This window comes from Acipenser ruthenus, chromosome 4 (assembly GCF_902713425.1).
Source record: "Acipenser ruthenus chromosome 4, fAciRut3.2 maternal haplotype, whole genome shotgun sequence".
Lineage (NCBI taxonomy): Eukaryota > Metazoa > Chordata > Actinopteri > Acipenseriformes > Acipenseridae > Acipenser > Acipenser ruthenus.
In genome coordinates, this window is record NC_081192.1 from 100810548 (window position 1) to 100829977 (window position 19430).

Genomic DNA, 19430 nt, shown 5'->3' on the forward strand with positions numbered 1-19430 from the left:
ACCAAACCACCACGTACACATTAAACCAAGTTAACAAGTTCTCTGAGTCCTCGTACTTACCTGTGCGGATTCGTTTAGTAGCAGAAGCCTCTTGAGAGCTGGGATAGGCTGTCAAAACTGCATTCCTGTTTTTAAGAATCTTTGAGATCGTTGACGGGTGATAAGAAAGTTTGTAAGCGAGAGCTTTTTACTTCTTTCTTGTATAGCTAGATTATTTGTGGCTATGTTTAAATCTTTTAGTTTTAGACTTTTTCATTTTAATATGCAATGATTTAATAGCACTGAACACACTCTTGTGATCTCCAGGAGTCAAGCTGGGTGATCCTGTGAGCACACGGCTGTCGAGTACAGTGTATACAGAACGTGTTGATAATACAGGACAGCTGGTGCAGCATTTTGAAGTGATATTAAGTGGAGTTGAAATCAATTGTATGACTGTTACATTTCCTTGATATTAAGCAGAGTGTGAAATTAACCAAAGTGATATCATCAGGAGCTTGTTTCCATTATGTTGCGGTTGGGACATTTCAATGTGATGATAATATGCAGGGTGTGATATTAACCAGAGTGATATTAAGCAGGTTTGACTATTTAACTGATGGATGGACATCTTTTCACACAAACAAATGTCACAGTGTCATGCAAATCCAAACCCCAGGAGGCCAAATTGATCTATAAACTGAACCAAGCTATAATAATGAAATAGTACTGGTAGCAGTAATAGAAATGTAACTTAATTCTAGATTTACGTAAAAGTATGTAAAACATTTACAGTGCTCTTTATTTTTTAATCACATTTTGGACACAAAAATAAATGACATAAAAAATACAAGTGCACAGCTTGTGCAAGTTTTCAACTGGGAAGGAATGCATGTTTAGTTGTTGAAATATGTCTATGGGCAAAACATTGCTGCTTGAGAGGTGACTGGGCCCACATTTGATTTGATAATGGCTTTTTGGTTGCTTGATGGATAAGTGAACACAAGATGTAGGGTTTATAACCATTTACAAATCACACATTTACAGGCAGCAACACATTACACACGGTACATCTCCAGAGAAGAGAAAGACATGGCAATCCCATTGTATCTCAATTGAAAAATGTCTTTGGGTGAAATTCCCAGCCTGGTACCATATAGTATAAACATATTTTCAATAAGGTGGTATGTCCACATGTTAAACATATAAAACTGATAGCAAAATATATAGAAAAGTTAATAAATCTGTAATTTAAATGTTCAAATAGTTAGAAATAATGGACACTGTTCAGTAGTTTCTAATTGCAATAAAACCATGAATGACCTTGTCTGTATGCTAAGCTCCATTGTCTGAACTACCAAACGCATTCTATTGCTTCGATGTGCCTTTGTCACTGTTGTATAATCTTGTTGAATCAATTGAATGATCATGAGAGGTGAGCAGGACATCTTTCAATGAAGCTGTTTATTCTCAATGGAGGAGGGGAGGGGGGGGGGAGGGTTGTATTAAATGAGGAACAGCAGTGGACCACGAGAAGAGGATTCTGGAAGTCCCCGCTCAAGGGAAATAGCAGAAGAGGAAATGATTCTAACAACAGCAGCATCTTGTGAGCATCTCCTTGAGCGTTCAGTGAAGTTTTCAATTAACCCCATGGTAGCCAGGAAGGGTAATACATGATCAAACAGATAGACTGGATTGTTTAAAGAGGTCTTTATACATGAGAGATCACTACCATTTGATTAAGGGGAATTAGTAATACTGACATCAGCATACAACGTACTTGCCTGTCGACTGCTACAGAGTGTAGTTTAGGTGGATGGCAAGACATTCGTCTCTGAACTGTTGAGGGGTTTCATTACAGGGAAGCTTGCACAAGCATTGAGGGTGAGACTAATAATCAGAAGTCTCACTCTCTTACCTTTAGTCTGACATTGATCGTTGCAAAAAGCCTCCATTGGAAATTAATGAGAAATACGTTTTAACCCATTAAGTGCCATTGTCCTCATTTGTAATGTTTTGGAGCATTTTTAACTGGCAGCCTCTACCTGGTATTTTAATTTTCTGTTTAGCTATATTGTTATGATAATTTAGGATGACTGATGCCTTGCTGAGAGGATGATTTCATTTTGTCCACCCTATTTATATCTTAGTTTGCAATACAAGCTCAATACTAGCAGCCAAAATGAATCTTATCTGCATCATTTTTTTAAGGTGCTTAGAAAATGTAAAATATGGCTGTAACATTTTGTGGTTTTACAAGAAATGTTTAACATAATCCCATCAGCTGTCCTTGAATTTGGGATTGATCACAGTTGTGACAGCACTTTTGTAGATCGGATTATCATCCTGTAATTAAGAAGATACTGATTTTAATCAGGATGAATGTGTCACTTGCATTCATTATGTAATAATATTATTATTATTATTTATTTCTTAGCAGACGCCCTTATCCAGGGTGACTTACAGTTGTAAACAAAAATACATTTCAAGAAATAAGCAGTAAAAATAGCATGCAATTCCTAAACTCCATCATTGGGCACCTGGGATTGTTTCTTTTTTTAACTCAGAGTTCATGTTTACAGAAGGCTCCTAGGCAGATAGTTTTCAAACTTTGTTAATATAATGACATGTGTTTTCTATTTATTTCACATGTGTGGAGTTTCCTTTGTTCAGTTTTTGTCTCGTATTTGTCTTTGGTTTGCAGAAGAAACTATTTACTACTGTGTGAAACAAACATGTTGGAATATTTATTTATACTCACCATATCCCACTTGGCTTTCATCTGCTCTTTCTGGAATTTGGCAAATTCTATTTTATCATGGATGATTGTGACAAGTTTCCATATGATTATTACAGCAGTCCCTACGGCAACAATAGAACCAGCCGTCGCTGTAATAATTAGAACAGCATCCGGTCCTAAAGGACATTCTGGTAAAAGATTAATATGGCATTAGTTTTTGTCCATTGCATACATATTTGTATCGCTTGTGAAAGAGGAGGGGGAATGGAGTGTTTAAACTGCAATTATAAATGCTACATTGAAATGCTGCCTTGTGTTGAAATAGGCTTGAGAGGGTTAATTAAGGTGTCAGTTTTTCCTACAAAAGAAAAAATATATTGACTTAACAGGGGTCCTAAAATCTAATTCCTGCAAAACTGTTTCTGTTTCCCTTATAAGTGTTTACCACGGTGTGTTTACCAGATTGTTTTATGTTGTATATTGTATTGACATAGTGGGGCTATGTGCATGATCTAAACAGAATCAAATCTAAATCCAGGCATTCCTTAACTCGGGGGCATTGCCCCACTTAATAACATTACTGCAGGTGAAACGAGGTCCATGATCAACAAGGGTTATACATTTTAGAGAGGTGCTTGAAGATCTGGCCCTGTTAAGAGCACATAGGATCTGGGATTCTTCTCTGGCTTCAGTTAATCTTGAAGCTTTCTGAAGATAATATAGATAATAACTAATTCAAAATGCCCAATCAGTGTTCTCAGGTAAAACTAACTTGGCTTATATCATTTTACATTTTTAAATAACAGTGTACAGCTATGGCCAAAAGTTTTGCATCACCCCATAGAATTAACTAATTTTGCTTCATAAAGTTGAATGAAACCTGCTGAATAATGTTATGTTAACATATTAAATTACATATTGCTTTGTAGTTTTCCATATACGTAATGAAAAAATGACAAATTGAAAGATTTGATATTTTAAAATCCAACATAAAATACTGGTAGACTTTTGCAATATCATTTTGTGGTTTATTTTCTAAAATATATAAATTATGTTCATATAGTTTTTTTTTTGTTTGTTTGTTTTTTAAATTAATTGTCTCAATCCTAAAATTCTAGGAGAAGCAAAACGTTTGGCCACAGCTGTATGTAATGATAAATTCAGTAGTTCTCAATGCAAAGCTTGTCATTCTGAAAGCTTCATTCAAAAAACAAAGAAAACTTCAGCTAGTTCGAACCCAGGCCTGATGAAAGGCACGGCTTGAGAATGAATCTGCTGCACCGCCTTGTCACCTTCATTTAATGAACTCCGTTTGGTTGTCTCAGTGATTTCTGAAATGTTCTTACCAACAGGTGGATTCAAGCATATTGAAATCGTTGAAGAGCAAATCTCTTGTTTACAGGAAACTTGCTGTTTCTGTAAGAACTGCGGAGGTCATCAGATTAAGGATGCAACTCTCCTTGTGTTGTAGACAGAGGAACTAAGCCCCAATGTTATGATCAACAAGTAGGTTACATAAAGGGCAGCGCTTATTTTTAAATGAAGAATAGCCTAGATCAGTTTGTTTGTCAAGTTGTTTGTGAAACTGAAGCCGCTGATTTTACAGATGGTTTGGAGTTTGTTTTTTCAACAAACTTGAGTCAACGCTTATCGAACTGGACACATAGTTGTTATTTAACATTTTTTTTAGGGGAAGGCATTTTAAATATCATAACATCATAAATATCAAAGTAAAGCATGGAAGAGGTAGGCATTGTTTGGGTTCCCACCTGCTTTTCTCACAGCATGAACATGGACTTGATCACCTCTGTAGGGACCATCAAAAACAAAATGGACCCAACACTCATCTTGGTCTTTCTCTTTGCACGTGTGAGCGCTGTCGCTCTGGCCTGCCTGTGGCAGCTCCCTTCGGTCCTCCACCAGCGTCAGGTTGAAATAAATACAGTCGCTGTCACACTCTTCATTGGTTTTACCCTTATTGAAGACCCTGCAGAGGACACATGCCCTACACAGAACACATTGTAGTTAGCATATTGCCTGTGTGTTAAGAATGGAAATACAATTTTTTGAGTCTGTGTTATATCTGATAGTACAGGCTAAATTGTTATGTGCAGTGCACAAGTTATTCAGGATAGGCAAAGACAGCCAACGTATTTTGTTAGAATCATCTAATCACGTAATCAAAATTGGTAAATGTATAAAAAGGCACAAAACACTGCAATAACTTTATGTACAGTATGCAATATACAGCTGCCTTATGCCCAATGTGCTGTTATTGTTTCTGAGGTTAAAGGTTGTGTCTATTCTGATTATTAAGGACGTGTAATGAAGAGGAGAATGGGAGTATTAACCTTGGTGATTAAGAAACCCTAATTCGAGGAACAGTGGCTAAATCCTCTTACATTCCCCCCAAGTCAGCACTGGAACTAAGAACCTGGCCTTGGTTGGTTAAATAAAGACTAAAAAACTGTTTCACCAACTTGTGCACGGTGCACACATCTGGGCAGGTTGGGCATATCTCGCAGGTTGCTCCTTGGAAGCTGCTGTTTGTGCAGGTACAACGGCCACATTCACAGCTTCCTTTTCCATTACAGATTTGTCCGTTTGTTGCCATGCATGCCACAGTATCTAAAGGGCAGTCACAGGCACTGCCAGTGAATCCTGGGAAGCATTTACACACACCACACTCACAGTTTCCATTTCCTAGGAACCAAAGGACAGATACTTATTTTTATTATTAAAGATTAACCCTTAGGCTTAAAGTTTTGGTTCTCTAAATCCTATTAAACATTTGTCTGAACCCATATGAAAAACAGAAATGCAGTATTGCTAGAGTGCTTTGGAACACATTCATGGTATGTTTCTAACTAGGTGTGCTTTGACTGTTCTTTGTAAAAACATCAATTTAATTTCAAAATACATTTGTTTTGGTCAGTTTCCCTAAATGTTACTTTAGAAGATCATCTTAAATCATGAAAACCCTGTGGTTCACCAGCTTTTTCTTTTCCAAACAGACACATTTTGGCTTTAATGTCATACCTGCACACCGCAATCCTTTGTACTGGTCACATCTGAAGTTGTTGCATTCACAGTATTTTCCTGAATAGAAATGGGCTGGGTTCTTGTTCTTGTGGCAAATGCATTCCCCACAGACACACTCCCCATTGTTACTGCAGATTTCAGAGCTGTTCCCTTCCCTGCATAAATCTACCATGTCTACTGGGTCTCCTTCATTAATGTCACATTCACACAGTCTACCGATATGACCTTTATTACACCTGAAAAAAAAAGAAAAAAACAAAACAAACTAAATGACCATATTAAAACTGTAACTAAAAGGCAGCTAAGCTAACTGAAGCACCACATTTACCTGCATGCTCCACATTCCAGTGCTCCGCTGCCATTGGTACAGTGTGGGCTGTCAGGGATTCTGTCCTTTTCACATTCACACTGACAGATTAATCTCAGGAGAACCTCCACCTCCTCTTTGAAACCTTGAGGTTTGACTGTGATCCGGAATTCATCAGCATCTTTCAGACACTTTTGTGCAGTAACACTTATGTTGAATCTTACCTAAAAAAGAAAGCAAGAAGAAAAGGTGTTTGAAAGATTACAGAAACGGTGTATAGAATGATATAACAATATAAAAAATGGGTACAGCAAATCCTCTTAAGGAAGTGTAAGTGCTAAAAACCTCATCGCCGATGGAGATGTTAGAGCACCTCTGCCCCCCCTCTCTAGAACGGAGGATGTTGTCCTTGCAGAACGTGGTGTAATTGATCTTGAATCCCTCTGGTAGTTTGCTGTTTTCCATAATGATTTCTGATGATAGTGCCTGAAATAAAAATAATTCGGTTATATTGGAACTGAAATGGCCTCGCTCTTTAACTAGATTAGCTGACACTCTCTGCTCCACCAGCACAGAGATTTAAGGAGTTCTACATTACTTACATTTCACAACTGAAGGAAATGTCATAACTAGCTATTACAATGTCATTTGAAGCTGGAGTTCAACTGAAGAGCCACATGCTGTTAGTTGAATGAACATTTGAAAGCACTCACATAGTAGGCGTCGATGATTAACTGAAGCACATTACTGGAATTGTGTGAGAGAGTTCCAACAGCAGACTGCGGAATAAGATGCTTTAAACCCTGTGAAGACAGTAGCCGTGGCAGTAAGGTTGTGTGCTATTATTTTGATATGCCCCCTGTAGAGTAGGTGATATCTCACAATCCCAGCACATTCTGGGGTGAAGGTATAGTAATATTTTTAGAAACAAAAGGACAAGGTCCAGATTTATGAAGGCACTCTTTTCATTAAATTAACTTTGCTTGTTGTTTCTTACTTGTTTTCTAAGATTCTAGATGTATTTTACTTGGGAGCAATAAATAAATAAATACAAAAAATAAACTAATTCACCTTGGTAAATATGGTCCTTCATATAACATTTTCAAAACTTATTATTATGTGCTATTTTACTAGTCAACTCGAACAACTGGTGTACTTGTAGAAACACTGAGATGGGAAGACTGAATGCCACCCTTTGACATGTAGTTGTAAAATTGTAACATTTTACTAAGATGGTGCTCAGAATAGATTATTTTCATTCATGTTACCTCATATAAATGCAGAACATCTGCGGTGACAGCAAATATGGTCTGAATGTTGTTCTCACTTAGCGTTTCTGCGATATGAGCAATGGAAGGATAATCCTGGGTGGAAATAGACCAAACTTTAGGGCGATAAAAGGAAGGACCACAAATACAGAAGAAACACAGCAAAATCCCATTCTGTGGAAGCCCAATCCTCCCACAATTCGGATTAGGCTCTTGTTGAAATGAACAGAAAATCATATAAGAGGTTGGACAGAAGGAGTCAAAGGCCAGGTTTTGTACGGTGTGTTCACATTCTGCACTGGACTGGTAGATCTTAGTTTGAAAAGCAGATATGCTGATACCTACCTCTGCACTGGAGAGACCAGGAAGAACGTCTTTTTCTAAATCTGATGAGGTATATATCCCTGCATGTACAGAATCTTGCTATCAGAACTGTTGTCGAGCAATAGTTAGTGTGGTATTCTGAAATCATTTTTAAGTAACCAATATAAAACATACGTAGTAATGACTCATGGTGTACATGCCGTTTTCCAGATGGCACTTTCCATCATTTGGCAGAACTATTCCACCCAGTTTCCCATCTCCAGCAAAGTGGAATCCTGCATCAGTGGAGAACACCAACAATCGGGTGACATTTCGCCAGCCAATATGCTCCTTGGTGTAAAAAAACAAGAGTGCAACATTTAAGATCTCAGCTAGTGCTTAATTCAAAACGCAAACCAAACATAGCCCTTTATGATGTACGTGTTAGGCTACATTACCATTATTATTTATTTCTTAGCAGACGTCCTTATGCAGGGCGACTTACAATTATTACAAAATACAACAGTATAAAGTATCACATTGCAAAATATCACATTGTAAAATATCACATTACAGAATATCACATTGCAGAATATCACATTACAGATAAGAGCAGTTATAAAGTACCATGCTATTGACAAGTTCCTAAGGCTCGTATTGCAAAATAACTCAACCAAATAATAATGTATCACGAAAAGGTGCAAAAAAAAGTTTATACCATAGCAAATGAAGTCAGATGAAACAGCTGTACTCACTGTGCAGACTGCAGACTGCATGAGGGCATCAAGACCCCCCTCGGGAGGATCCAGGTTGGATGAAATCTGCTGATTTCCTACGAGTTCATTAAACAAACTCCCATTCTTGGTAAGGCTAAGCACATTTTTATAGCTGAAGGGGGTTGTGCAAGGGTGGTCTCTGGTGCAGGGGTTCTTTAGCTTTTCTGGTACAGTATTTATATAAGGCATCACGGTTTTATCCACAAAAGAACCAAAGCCTGAAATATACAGAAAGTTCGATTTCATTTTTCCCCCTCATAAAATGCATATTAAATGTCTTCTTTTTTTAGATGTTAGTGCTCAGGGAAGATGATGGATTGTCAGCACTGTAGACTACAGTTATTTTTATTTATCTACAGACTAGAGCTAGCACAAAAGTGGCAATGTGAGCTTCCCCACCAGAAAGCATTAAGTCTGCCCTGGGAGGACTAAGCATATAGCAATATTTTCTCTATGTCAAACAAACCTTTGACCTCTCTACTTTAGACTGCTTTCTAAGGTTCCTAGTTCTAACTGTGTTCAATTGTTTTTGTAGCTTTGTGATTCGGAATAGGACCCACTGAGACCAACAACTCATGTTACTTATGACCTAGCCTGTGGCCTCCAGATGTAACAGTCTAGCACATATATTATTCCACTACATATATGTACACACGGTTATTTACCTATTCTAAAATCATCAGTGATGTTCTTCATTTCTCTCATTAGATCAGTTCCTAGCCTTTTTATATTCACCAAGTCATCTTCCATGGAGAAGGACAGGTCCATGAGATAGTAGAGATCAATGGGGTAGTCCTCCGCTCTTTTGAACTTCAGTTCAAAGGTCTGGGGTTCACCTGAGAACGAATAGAGTTGATTTGTGCATTACACCTCCCACCATACCTTACACATCCCATCATATCAAAATGAACACTAGGACCAGGATACATGATTCCCATAGTGAGTTGCTGGACATTGGGTGGGACCTGGGGACATGGTGGTTCCCAAGAGAGAGTCTTACCACACATGTTCAAGTTCATCAGAACCCATCACCCTGTCTCCCTCACTGGGTTCAGCAGTGTCCACAACAGCAGAACGCATCACACAACACTACCTTCGGTCTTTCAATAGCGTATTTGAAACGTACCTATCCGCAGGTTGAGGACGAGCTTCTGTGGCTGCAGCTGTGTTATTTCATCCAGCTTCTCCCTCTGTCCCTTACGACGGCTTGTGGTCTTATTATTGAGAATCAGAACCTTACTGCCCCTTGGGTTCTCAATCAGGTGTACAGGGCAGCCTTTATCAATCAGAGTGACTATTTCACCACAGCGGTCAGACACCACCTGTCCTTCTTGTAGAAAGTCCTTCATGGGAAGCAGAAAAGGCTAGATTTTAAAATATGGTAAACAATTACCACAGTAACCTTGTAAAAGAGAGTAGTTAGGGGTTGGTTGCACTTGAATGGAGTAACAGCTGAATAAGTCATTTCTATTGATAATTAGTAAGGTAACAAACAAATTGTAGTCACGTACACTCTGAGCCTACTATAGTATAAATATTAGGCATAAAGCCAACACAGAGAAGCCTCCAATACCTCCAGGATCATCAAGGACCATCAGTGTGTCAGTCCAAGGCTGTCTCTCCAGGGGTTCAGATAATCTGATCAATTGCCTATCTCTGTTAATGCTAGTGGCACGTATTGTATCTAAACAATAACGTTCAATGTAGAATGTAATATGGGTATTTGGAACTAATAAATGGTAAACATTGTTAAAATTTTAAACATGGTGTGGTCTCAGCCTTATAGCGTAACAAAGTAGTTAAATCTATGTTTACTTTAATCCATTAAACTTGCTTGTTTAATTCAATTTTTTGTTTAGCTAATTCTTCAGCAGAAAGCTTTTGAAATCGCTTACTAGCAGATTATGATTTATTACAGATATAGTAATGAATTACTATCGGGGTGATGCACGTTGAAGAAACACAATGACATTTGAAAATTTGCTTGCCTCTTTTTTGCACCATCCACAGTCTGGACCGGCCTGTATGCATTCCTGGCATGATTGGACCCCGGGCAGGTGACATTTGTTTGGTTCTGTCAAGACATATATAACAAGAATGATATAATTAGTGTTTTATTTGTTATTTTCAAATGCGAGTTGTGAATTGTATATACGTATTACCTTGCCTTCCCAGCACGTGGTTCAGTAAATAAAATAGAAACAGTTCAACAGAAAGCAACCACAGATCCATCTGAAAAATAAGCACATTTTTTTAATTACTGTGTGGAAGGGTGGTGGGCAAATCACTGACACACACGGGAGACAGAAGGTTTATTTGCAACACTGGTGCCCAGTTTTATTTTATTTGGCTCTGTTTTCTCTTTAGCCTGCAGAGGGCGCTGTTGTCTGTGGCCTGAATACCGCCAATGGTAGTCAGGTCCATAGTAATACCAATACAGGTAAAGTCCACTGTTTCGCTCTCACAGGTGCTGAAAAGAATAATGAAAACAAAAGGTGAAAGAAAAAGGGAAAATAAAACACAGTAATAAAACTACAAAATAAAGGTGCTGCACTCGGCAGCGTTACCCCGACCGTTGCTATCCACACGGCCCGGGTCTCCATCCTATGCTCACCCGTTCCCTCAACCTGTTGATACTATTCGGGGTTCTGCCCAAGTTTTTCCTCGCTACTAAAAATTCATTTTCTTTTGTTCTTTTTAATTAATTTGTTGTTGTGCTCGTTCTTCTCCGGCCGTGCTCTGTCCGGCAGCAGAGCTTCCGCCAGCTGGCTCATTTTGTCTTAGAGGGGCAGGCTGAGGGAACAACAGAGTGTTATCTTATAGGGTCAGCAATCCCCCAAGGCCTGCCTCTCAGCCACAGAGGAAAAGCCAACACACCCTCTTCCCCACCTCTCTGTCACTGCCATGACTGACAGGCAGATCTACAAGGCTGCTACCCCCTTCCTGCAGTACCACGCATGCGCCAGACAGTCAGCACAGATCTCCACTGTTACAGACTGTAATATTGCAGTGAATGTGCATGAGTATACTGGGAATTATTGCAAAATGTACAAACTTGAAGGCAGCAGTAATGACTTCCCTATAGGCCGTGCAGAGCACAGTGTTGTATTGTGAGGTAATGGAGGAAGAAATGTTCTTTGAAGTGTTTTTATTATATAAAAAAAGAGGAATCGAAAAAACATCAGAAGAAATGAGGGGCATTCTGACCAAAAGCAAAAAATGGAAATACTGCGTCTTTCTCTGAGAAGTTGCTTTTTGAAGAGATGATATCTTCCATAAAAAATACAAAATATGGAAATAGGTGCAATACTGCTTTTAATTTTATTTGTGATTTGTATGTCATTGAATGAACATATTTAATTATACATGCATGTTTGCACTTTGATAGACATTGAGGAAAATTGCACATAAAGGACTATTTTGTCATGGACTTAAAAAATATGAGAAATACTATGAAAAAAAGCAACGATTCATGACCATTTGTCCCATAGATTTTACTGGATTTTTATAGTAATTCCATTAAATATCATCACGCAAAAGGAAGACATTTGAATGGATAGCATAAACTGTAGCAAACTACTACAATTACATGGGAACTTTAGCACTGTATGAGTCCTGTACTGAAATGCAAACTGTACAGGACTCATTGTATTATTGTATTTTGTAAGCACACAAGTCCCCCAAGCTAAAATCTATGTATATGTATATCATTGTGTAATGCAAGCATCTATACAACATGTGAAACCAATAAACAAAAATGAATTAATTGCAATAATAATAAGAACAATAATAATAGTAACAATAACAACTACAACATCATACATAGTCGATTCTGTTTATAATTCAATTGCAATTTAAAGTTATCTTTAAGTTTCATGCACTGAGTAATAATGAACTTTTTTGTATTTTATATGCTTATGATTGTGATCTGCACACATATACAGTATTTGGGTGCCTCTGTATGCCATGCAGTTAATGCAGTACTCACTGTGTCTCTTAGTTTTTGCTCATTTACTTGGATTCTTGGTTCTTGATCACACACAGAGAAGGTACATCCAGCACTGGGACTCCAGCAGGCTGTGGTTTCCTGTGATCTCTTGCTGGAATTAACTGCTGACTGGTCTCATAGTGACAAAAAGAAACTGAAGAAACAGCAGCTGCTGATGATCAAGCCCATAAACTCGGGACAGGAGTCCTATTAAATGTCTTTAAAGAAATGACTATAAAACTGGGGGAGATTGAACAGTACCTATACCTCTCAGTTAAAATAAAAGTTCATTTAAAAAGAAAGTGTACACTGTGGATTGAGTAGGATATGAACCATAACTCCTCCCTGGCCTTGCTGGATTGGGAGGGCCTTATCTATGTATGCATGTATTCCCTTCAGTCATGGTTTTTTAATTACATTTTTAGAACAGTTTGTGTGAACTCTATGGAGTTTAAGAAGTTGCCCTGCCAAAACTTTGAAAAAACATATATGCATTATAAAATAGATACATTAGATAGGACACTTAATGTGGTGCAATTAGGCATGCAGTGACTAAAGGGGATATAATACGCCTCCTTTAAAAAGTTGGAGTTAATTAAAGACTGGAGTTAAGGCTTTGAAAATGTGACCCAAATGTGATTCTACTGACAAAAATGCTTGATATATTAAATTGGAAGTACTTCACACATGCATTGTTTGATTTGATTATGCTTACTTGATTTCCATTTTTATCACCATTATTAATACAAACACTACATACATAAGATGCTCCGCAGAACACTCCAGACATATATTTAAAATGGACGCCGTTAATTTGCATATTTTCCAGTAGATTTGGAGTGCCTTTAATTATAGTTTAAATCTAAAAAGTAAGCCACTGATAACAGAATGCAAGACAGGGTTAAGAAGGGACTACTCACTGCAGTTTCTATTTTACAAATGCTATTATTCTGATGAGATTGTTTCTAGTTCTTTCTGACAATCTGGAGGTGGTTCCAGTAACATCATGTTAGTCTCCTGGCGTTGTGCCAAACAGATCAGAGCTGTTTGAAAAGAACATTGAAGAAAGTTTACACAGTTAACAGGGTATTATATAAAGGATATTTACTGTCTCCCTGCTGCTGTGCATAACCGGGCTACCTCACGCTCCCCAAGTGAATGCCTTAACCGCAATGCAAAAGGGTCCAGCACAACTCGTTCATCCATAAATTAAATAAATAAACCGTTACGTTATTTTTTTTACCTCTAATTCTTGATATACACTGTATATCTATCACCATCTAGTGGACAAACAGTTCCGTATTCCTTCGAATTTAAGACACACTTTTTAAACCAATGTTTTCTTCTCAAAAATGGCCTGCATCTTAAATTTGCATAGTGATGCGTATATTCAAATTGCCAACAAAAGATGTGATTGCCCTACTACACAAACAGCAATGTAACTGACTGCACGAGAAAAGATGAACAAAAACGTTACTGCCCAATCTCGAATCATCCATGACATACGGCATCCGTTTACAAAGAAGTGTCATTCGCTTTTACAAACAGTACCAGCGTGGACAGCTTGGAAATGCCAAGCAATACCATAGTTGACAAAAAGGAAGAAAAACAGATGCGAGTAATCATGACTGGAAATGAGAAGCAGCGCATAACTGTAATCATCTGCTCAATAAGTCAATTTTCTTTTATGTGTAATTGAGGTTGTATCTTTGTAAATGCATCTTTACTTGGTGTTTTATTTTTTCCTCAACTTGAGGGTGGGAAATTTGGTCTGCGTCTTAAATTAGGAAGAATACGGTACTTGTTTCTAAAGGAATTCATGTGATTTTGTGCATCTTTTTTGCTAGTGGCAACATTTGCATTTTTGCACACCCCATAGTGCTAAATTTTAACCTCCTGTCAGTGAGATGGCAGAAGGATAAAAGCTCTACAACCAATTCTACAGAGCAGCCTATCTTTTTTTCATAGTGTCGAAGACACTTACTGGTTTGAGCCTACCTGTTACATATGTATGTATGTATGTAAATGAGGTAGTCCACCGAGATGCATTGCACGGTTATATTCTCACCATCTAGAGCAGTGGTGCGCAAACTTTTTATATGCTGCCCACACATATTAAAACTTAACTTTATATAACTGTCTCCTCCTCATACAATGCCAAAAAAAAGTACACATTTCAAAACTTTTAAGAATGTGTTTGTTAACATTTATGTATTTAACTTAATCTGGACTTACTTTGGTGAAATCTAGGAACAAAATACACAATTTACATTAAATTTGGGAACAAAAACTCAAATAGTTTTTTTTTTTTTTTTTTACATTTGGCGTCCCATACATGTAAGCTGCATTTGGGCTCTGTTCACTGCAGTTTCACAGACAGTCGCCACTTCAAAACATTTCTCCAGTCCTACAAGTCCTAGAGTGATCGCCAATGGCTCATTTGAAAGGGAAGAACATGGTGGACTAATAAGCTGTCATATATGTATTTAAAATAATAATATCTTTATTTTTATATAGCACCTTTCATAGTGGACCACCATCACAAAGCGCTTTACAGAGGTAGACTGTGAACTGTACATTATATGCAGAGTCACTTACAATAGGACATTGATTTAATCCGCAGGATGGAGCACAAGGAGGTTAAGTGACTTGCTCAGGGTCACAGTGAGTCAGTCAGTGGCAGAGCTGGGATTTGAACCAGTGACCTTCTGGTTACAAGCCATGGACTTTAACCACTGGACCACATTGCCTCCTGTCCTAGCCTTTTAAATTTTTATATAACTATATAGTGCGCCCCCACACTGCACACTACTGATCTAGAGAACAAATAGAACATGCGGAGAAAGGAATTTCTGGAGTTTTTTGCTCGTATCATCACTTGCATTTTTAACCACACCTTTGTCCTGTTCCACCAAAAAACATGCATTGATGATGAATCCATATTCAAAAGTACTGCATAATTGCACTAAAAGGAGTTAAAAGGCCTCTCCTTAGAGCTATACTAAAACAAGCGCATCATACCTCAATATAATGACAAAAGCAGTAGAAGATAGCTACGGGTCTTGTCACACAACACTTTTAAAGGGTTTACCAGTACAATTAGCCATTCCAACACCTTTTTACTACTTTACAAGGTCTTCTAGAAACTAATAAAGTTCATGGTGACAAAGATGTTTTTTGAAAGATTGCTCAATATCTTACACACTACTGCTCTCCAGTGGATGCTATATACAACAGGATTCTAGTCAATTGCCCTGTTTGAGAGGCCCCCCCCCGACCCAATTTTGAACATCTAACGAGTTGCTCTCAAGATCTTTGGCAGAGCTACATTCTGATAAATGTAAAAAAGACTGACCTCAGTACCCAATATTGTTTGATTGAATGTGATAAATATCAAACATTCTCATAGAATTTTGTGGTTTCCTATTTCTGGTTCATGCATAGTTCTGTTTTTTGGTGTGATGCATGCACTCTCTTCATACAGAAAACAGATACTATGGTCTGAGACCTAGTCTACTGAAACCAAGTTCCATGGACGACTGGCAAGACCACAAATACATGCATTGCACAAACAAATACAATGTATATCAATAAATGTTTAAAGCACAATTTGAGTGATTCTCAATATTTTCATATTCTCCAGAATCTCTTATTCTCCAATCTAGAATGTTAATACCAAGTTTCATGACCATTGGAGAAGCAGTTCACCAAAATGATGCAAAAGTGCAAGTGTGGCATGCAGCTGAGCCGCTGTATAAATTGACAGAGGCAGACTCCCGACCCCGAGTCAGTATATCAAAGTGAGAATATCAAAGTTCCATGACAACTGGAGAAGTGGTTCTCCAGATATATGGAAGAATGCATGTGTGACACAGATAGGCAGATAAATGTACAGACAAACCCATACTGTACAGAGACCTACCCAGAATACTATAGTCTCAATAACTATGTGATGTGAATATGAAGTTTCATGCCTACTGGCACATGTTAAGTGTGAAATACATTCATATGCCTCCACTAGATCTCCGTCGCAGGGGATTTCATGCCTAGCAGGGGATAATGAGAGAGTGGCATTTCCAAAGTACATCCGGTTTGGTGTCCAGGAATGGATACAGAATTGTGAACCAGAACACTCTTGATGATGTTCTCCATTATGAGCTGCTTTACTTGCCAGTATATTGCAGCCGTTGCTCTATATAACATTCTTAATGTAGGGTCTGCTTTGTCTACTTAGAAAGTCCAATGCATTTGATTTGTGTTGATCACATCAGCTGCAATAGATTAGTGGATAAACTGTCTACTGTAATAATGAGAAACCCAAACATGTATATTTAGTTTTTAAAAGAAAACAAGGGAAGCATTTATGGTCATTTTTGGTACTTTAATAAATAATTTCAGAAACAGTATTGCAAAAGTGAACATAATGCTAAAATAAAAAGGCACTTAACAAGGATGTAATATGTATTACATGAGACTCTTTAAAATGATTCCAGAGGCCATTTTCTAATGCTGTTTCTTGTATGGCATGTCCAAAACAAAATAGTGTTGCTAATCCTTTTGTGTGGATCATCTGTATGCAAGGCTGCATTGTAACCTCTGCTTATATACATACAAACACAAGGAAAAATGTGTATGGAGGATTTCTTTTAAAATAAATTGTTAATACAATAATAAAAAACATATGCAAGCTCAAACAACAAAATCGTTAATCCCACAATACAGTTATGGTACTTAACAGCAAAAAAAAAAGAAACTAAGGCTTTTTGTAAATAAGGCGATTTTTTTTTTTTTTGGCATTACTTAAATTGAGTGTTGATCAGGGCTTGAATTTCAGGAACGCACCTTGAAGCTACTTGCAGATAATTTAATTAGCTGGTGTTAAACTGAACAAGCCTATCAGTAGCTACATTTACAAGCACATCTTTCAGAAGCACATTTTATCTTTCTTTAGTACAATATTAAACTTTTCACCTGCACGTACCTTTCTTCTGCACATTTCCCACTCCTAAACCAACAGTCCATTACACTACTTGCACATAACATTCCTAAGGATAAAAAGCATCTTGCAACAAAATGCAACTACTGCAACATCCCTGGCAGCGATTTGTAAATTCAAGCCCTTGAAGGCACCGTAACAATTGGTAAAAAAACAAAAAGCAAAAAAAACAGACTACGCAAACAGCCCCATGTTTGTGGGTTGCTTGAAATGAAAGGCAAACTCGTCGACCTTTGTGGACCTTGCAATAAATCAAGACCATTTTTGTGGCATCAATTTTAGAAAGAAAAAAAAAACACTGTACATTTTCAAACTGTATAGAAAAAAAAATTGTTAGTAAAAACTGAAATAGTGGCCTATCAATGAAAAAACAAAAACTTAAATTAAAACCCATTGCCGCCCCCCCCCCAAAGAATTTTGCATACAGTGTTGTAATAAAAGAAAGTAACATGTCTGATTATTTGCCTTCATACTTAGGATTGATCACAGTTGTCACTGCACTCTTGTAGATGGGATTTTCACCCTGGAAAACAAAAAGAAAATGTACAATTAGAATCCATTTCCTTCTATAGCCACAATGTATTTCTTCAATAACGTTCAACACATCCTATTGCCCTTGCCTATCTTCATAATTTATAATCCATAAAAAAAATAGCATTTCAGTGTTCCTGCAACGCAACCAATTTGCTCAGTGGGCATCCTCCAATCCCATGACCGAGCCAGCTTTCTCTTACACCCAGGAAATCGAGAGCGGATGTCAGCGAGCTACCGGCCTCTGGAAGACAAAGGCCAGTCCTGCAGGTGTCCACTTTTGAGCTCACAGAGTGCCTGGCCAGTAGGGTTTGCTGTAGTGACTTCCCTTCAGAATCTCCAGTGAAGACCGGTGACTGCACAGCCAGGACACCAACCTGTCCTGAAAGACACCCTGCACACCACGCGGCTGTGTTTTTACCAGGAGAGCCACTCGGTGACCCCCGACAACAATAAGGAAAGCCCACACCCTGCTTATATGACTATGATATACATCTGTGATTTTGTTTCCACAGTGATAATGATTAGGCGATTTAGGGTGCTTGGAGTAATACAATGAATGCATTTGCTTAACAAGGTCCAATTACTGTTAATTTGTGCACCATGAGCTCTTCATACAGAACCTTCCTTTCTGAGTCTAGTAGAAGTCTAGTCAAGCCTAGTAGAACTAATAAATGCTGCCAAATGTTATACATCTGCGAAGCAGTCAGTCTGAACAGTTTCCCTATTCATTTAATACAATTGAAACTGGCCTTACAAAACAACCACTAAAGGCACACAGGTAAAAATGTGGTTCACTCCTTAACACCACTGTCATGCTATCATTTACATCCCCCAAACCACACTCTGTAGCAACGTAATTTAGCACTAAGCCAATTAAAGCTCCATGTAGGCTGAGATTAACAAAACTGTTTAGAAATCAAAATCAACATGCACATTAAATGTTAAAAAGGCTCAAGCATGCAGGACCATTTTCTTAGGGCTGTATTTTACTTAAGTTAATATTCTGTAATGTTACATTACATCTTTGAGGGTGCTGTGATAAAAATATTGATGGTCATTTTGTGTGTTGCTACGCTAGCATAATTGTCTGTGAACTTTGAATTTAAGGTTGTATCAGGATGTGGTACAGGTGAGAATTGTGGTTCCATACCCTCACAATTCTCTGTGTAAAAAAGTGCCTCCTATTTTCTGTTCTGAATGCCCCTTTATCTAATCTCCATTTGTGACCCCTGGTCCTTGTTTATTTTTTCAGGTCAAAAAAGGCCATTGTCTATGCTTTTAGGATTTTGAATGCTTGAATCAGATCACCGCGTAGTCTTCTATTGTTCAAGACTGAATAGATTCAATTATTTTAGTCTGTCTGCATACGACATGCTTTTTAAACCCAGCACGACTCTAAGCCTGAATACTATCCCCCATTGAACGATGCCATCTATATTTCACAAAGCAATTTAAGCTCAACTGCATTATTTTTTAAGCAGTAAAAAAAAAAAAAAA

At 37.8% G+C, this 19430-nt stretch overlaps 2 protein-coding genes across 4 annotated transcripts in view; both read right to left on the reverse strand.

The window, feature by feature from the left end:
- Positions 1 to 756: 756 nt before the first annotated feature.
- On the reverse strand, positions 757 to 12669 carry LOC117400526 (integrin beta-1-like). Of its 2 annotated transcripts, XM_034000620.3 has the most exons (16): positions 12404 to 12669; positions 10578 to 10647; positions 10404 to 10489; positions 9542 to 9758; positions 9081 to 9251; positions 8395 to 8633; positions 7835 to 7990; positions 7337 to 7432; positions 6782 to 6871; positions 6414 to 6554; positions 6090 to 6292; positions 5759 to 5997; positions 5200 to 5422; positions 4489 to 4724; positions 2741 to 2907; positions 757 to 2325 (listed from the first exon to the last, which is right to left on the reverse strand). In XM_034000620.3, exons 2-16 carry the CDS (start codon positions 10645 to 10647, stop codon positions 2260 to 2262), a joined length of 2400 nt encoding a protein of 799 aa, XP_033856511.3. In that variant the 5' UTR covers positions 12404 to 12669; the 3' UTR covers positions 757 to 2259. The 2 variants fall into 2 exon arrangements, with proteins under 2 accessions (XP_033856511.3, XP_033856512.3); XM_034000621.3 differs by lacking the exon at positions 7337 to 7432.
- Positions 12670 to 16763: 4094 nt separating this feature from the next.
- Positions 16764 to 19430, reverse strand: part of LOC117399965 (integrin beta-1-like) — a 33378-nt gene continuing 30711 nt past the window's right edge. For both annotated transcript variants that reach the window (XM_059023267.1, XM_059023266.1), the window contains one exon: positions 16764 to 17922. In XM_059023267.1, the coding sequence (XP_058879250.1) occupies positions 17857 to 17922 (66 nt within the window). In that variant the 3' untranslated portion in view covers positions 16764 to 17856. The remainder of the gene's footprint in view (positions 17923 to 19430) is intronic.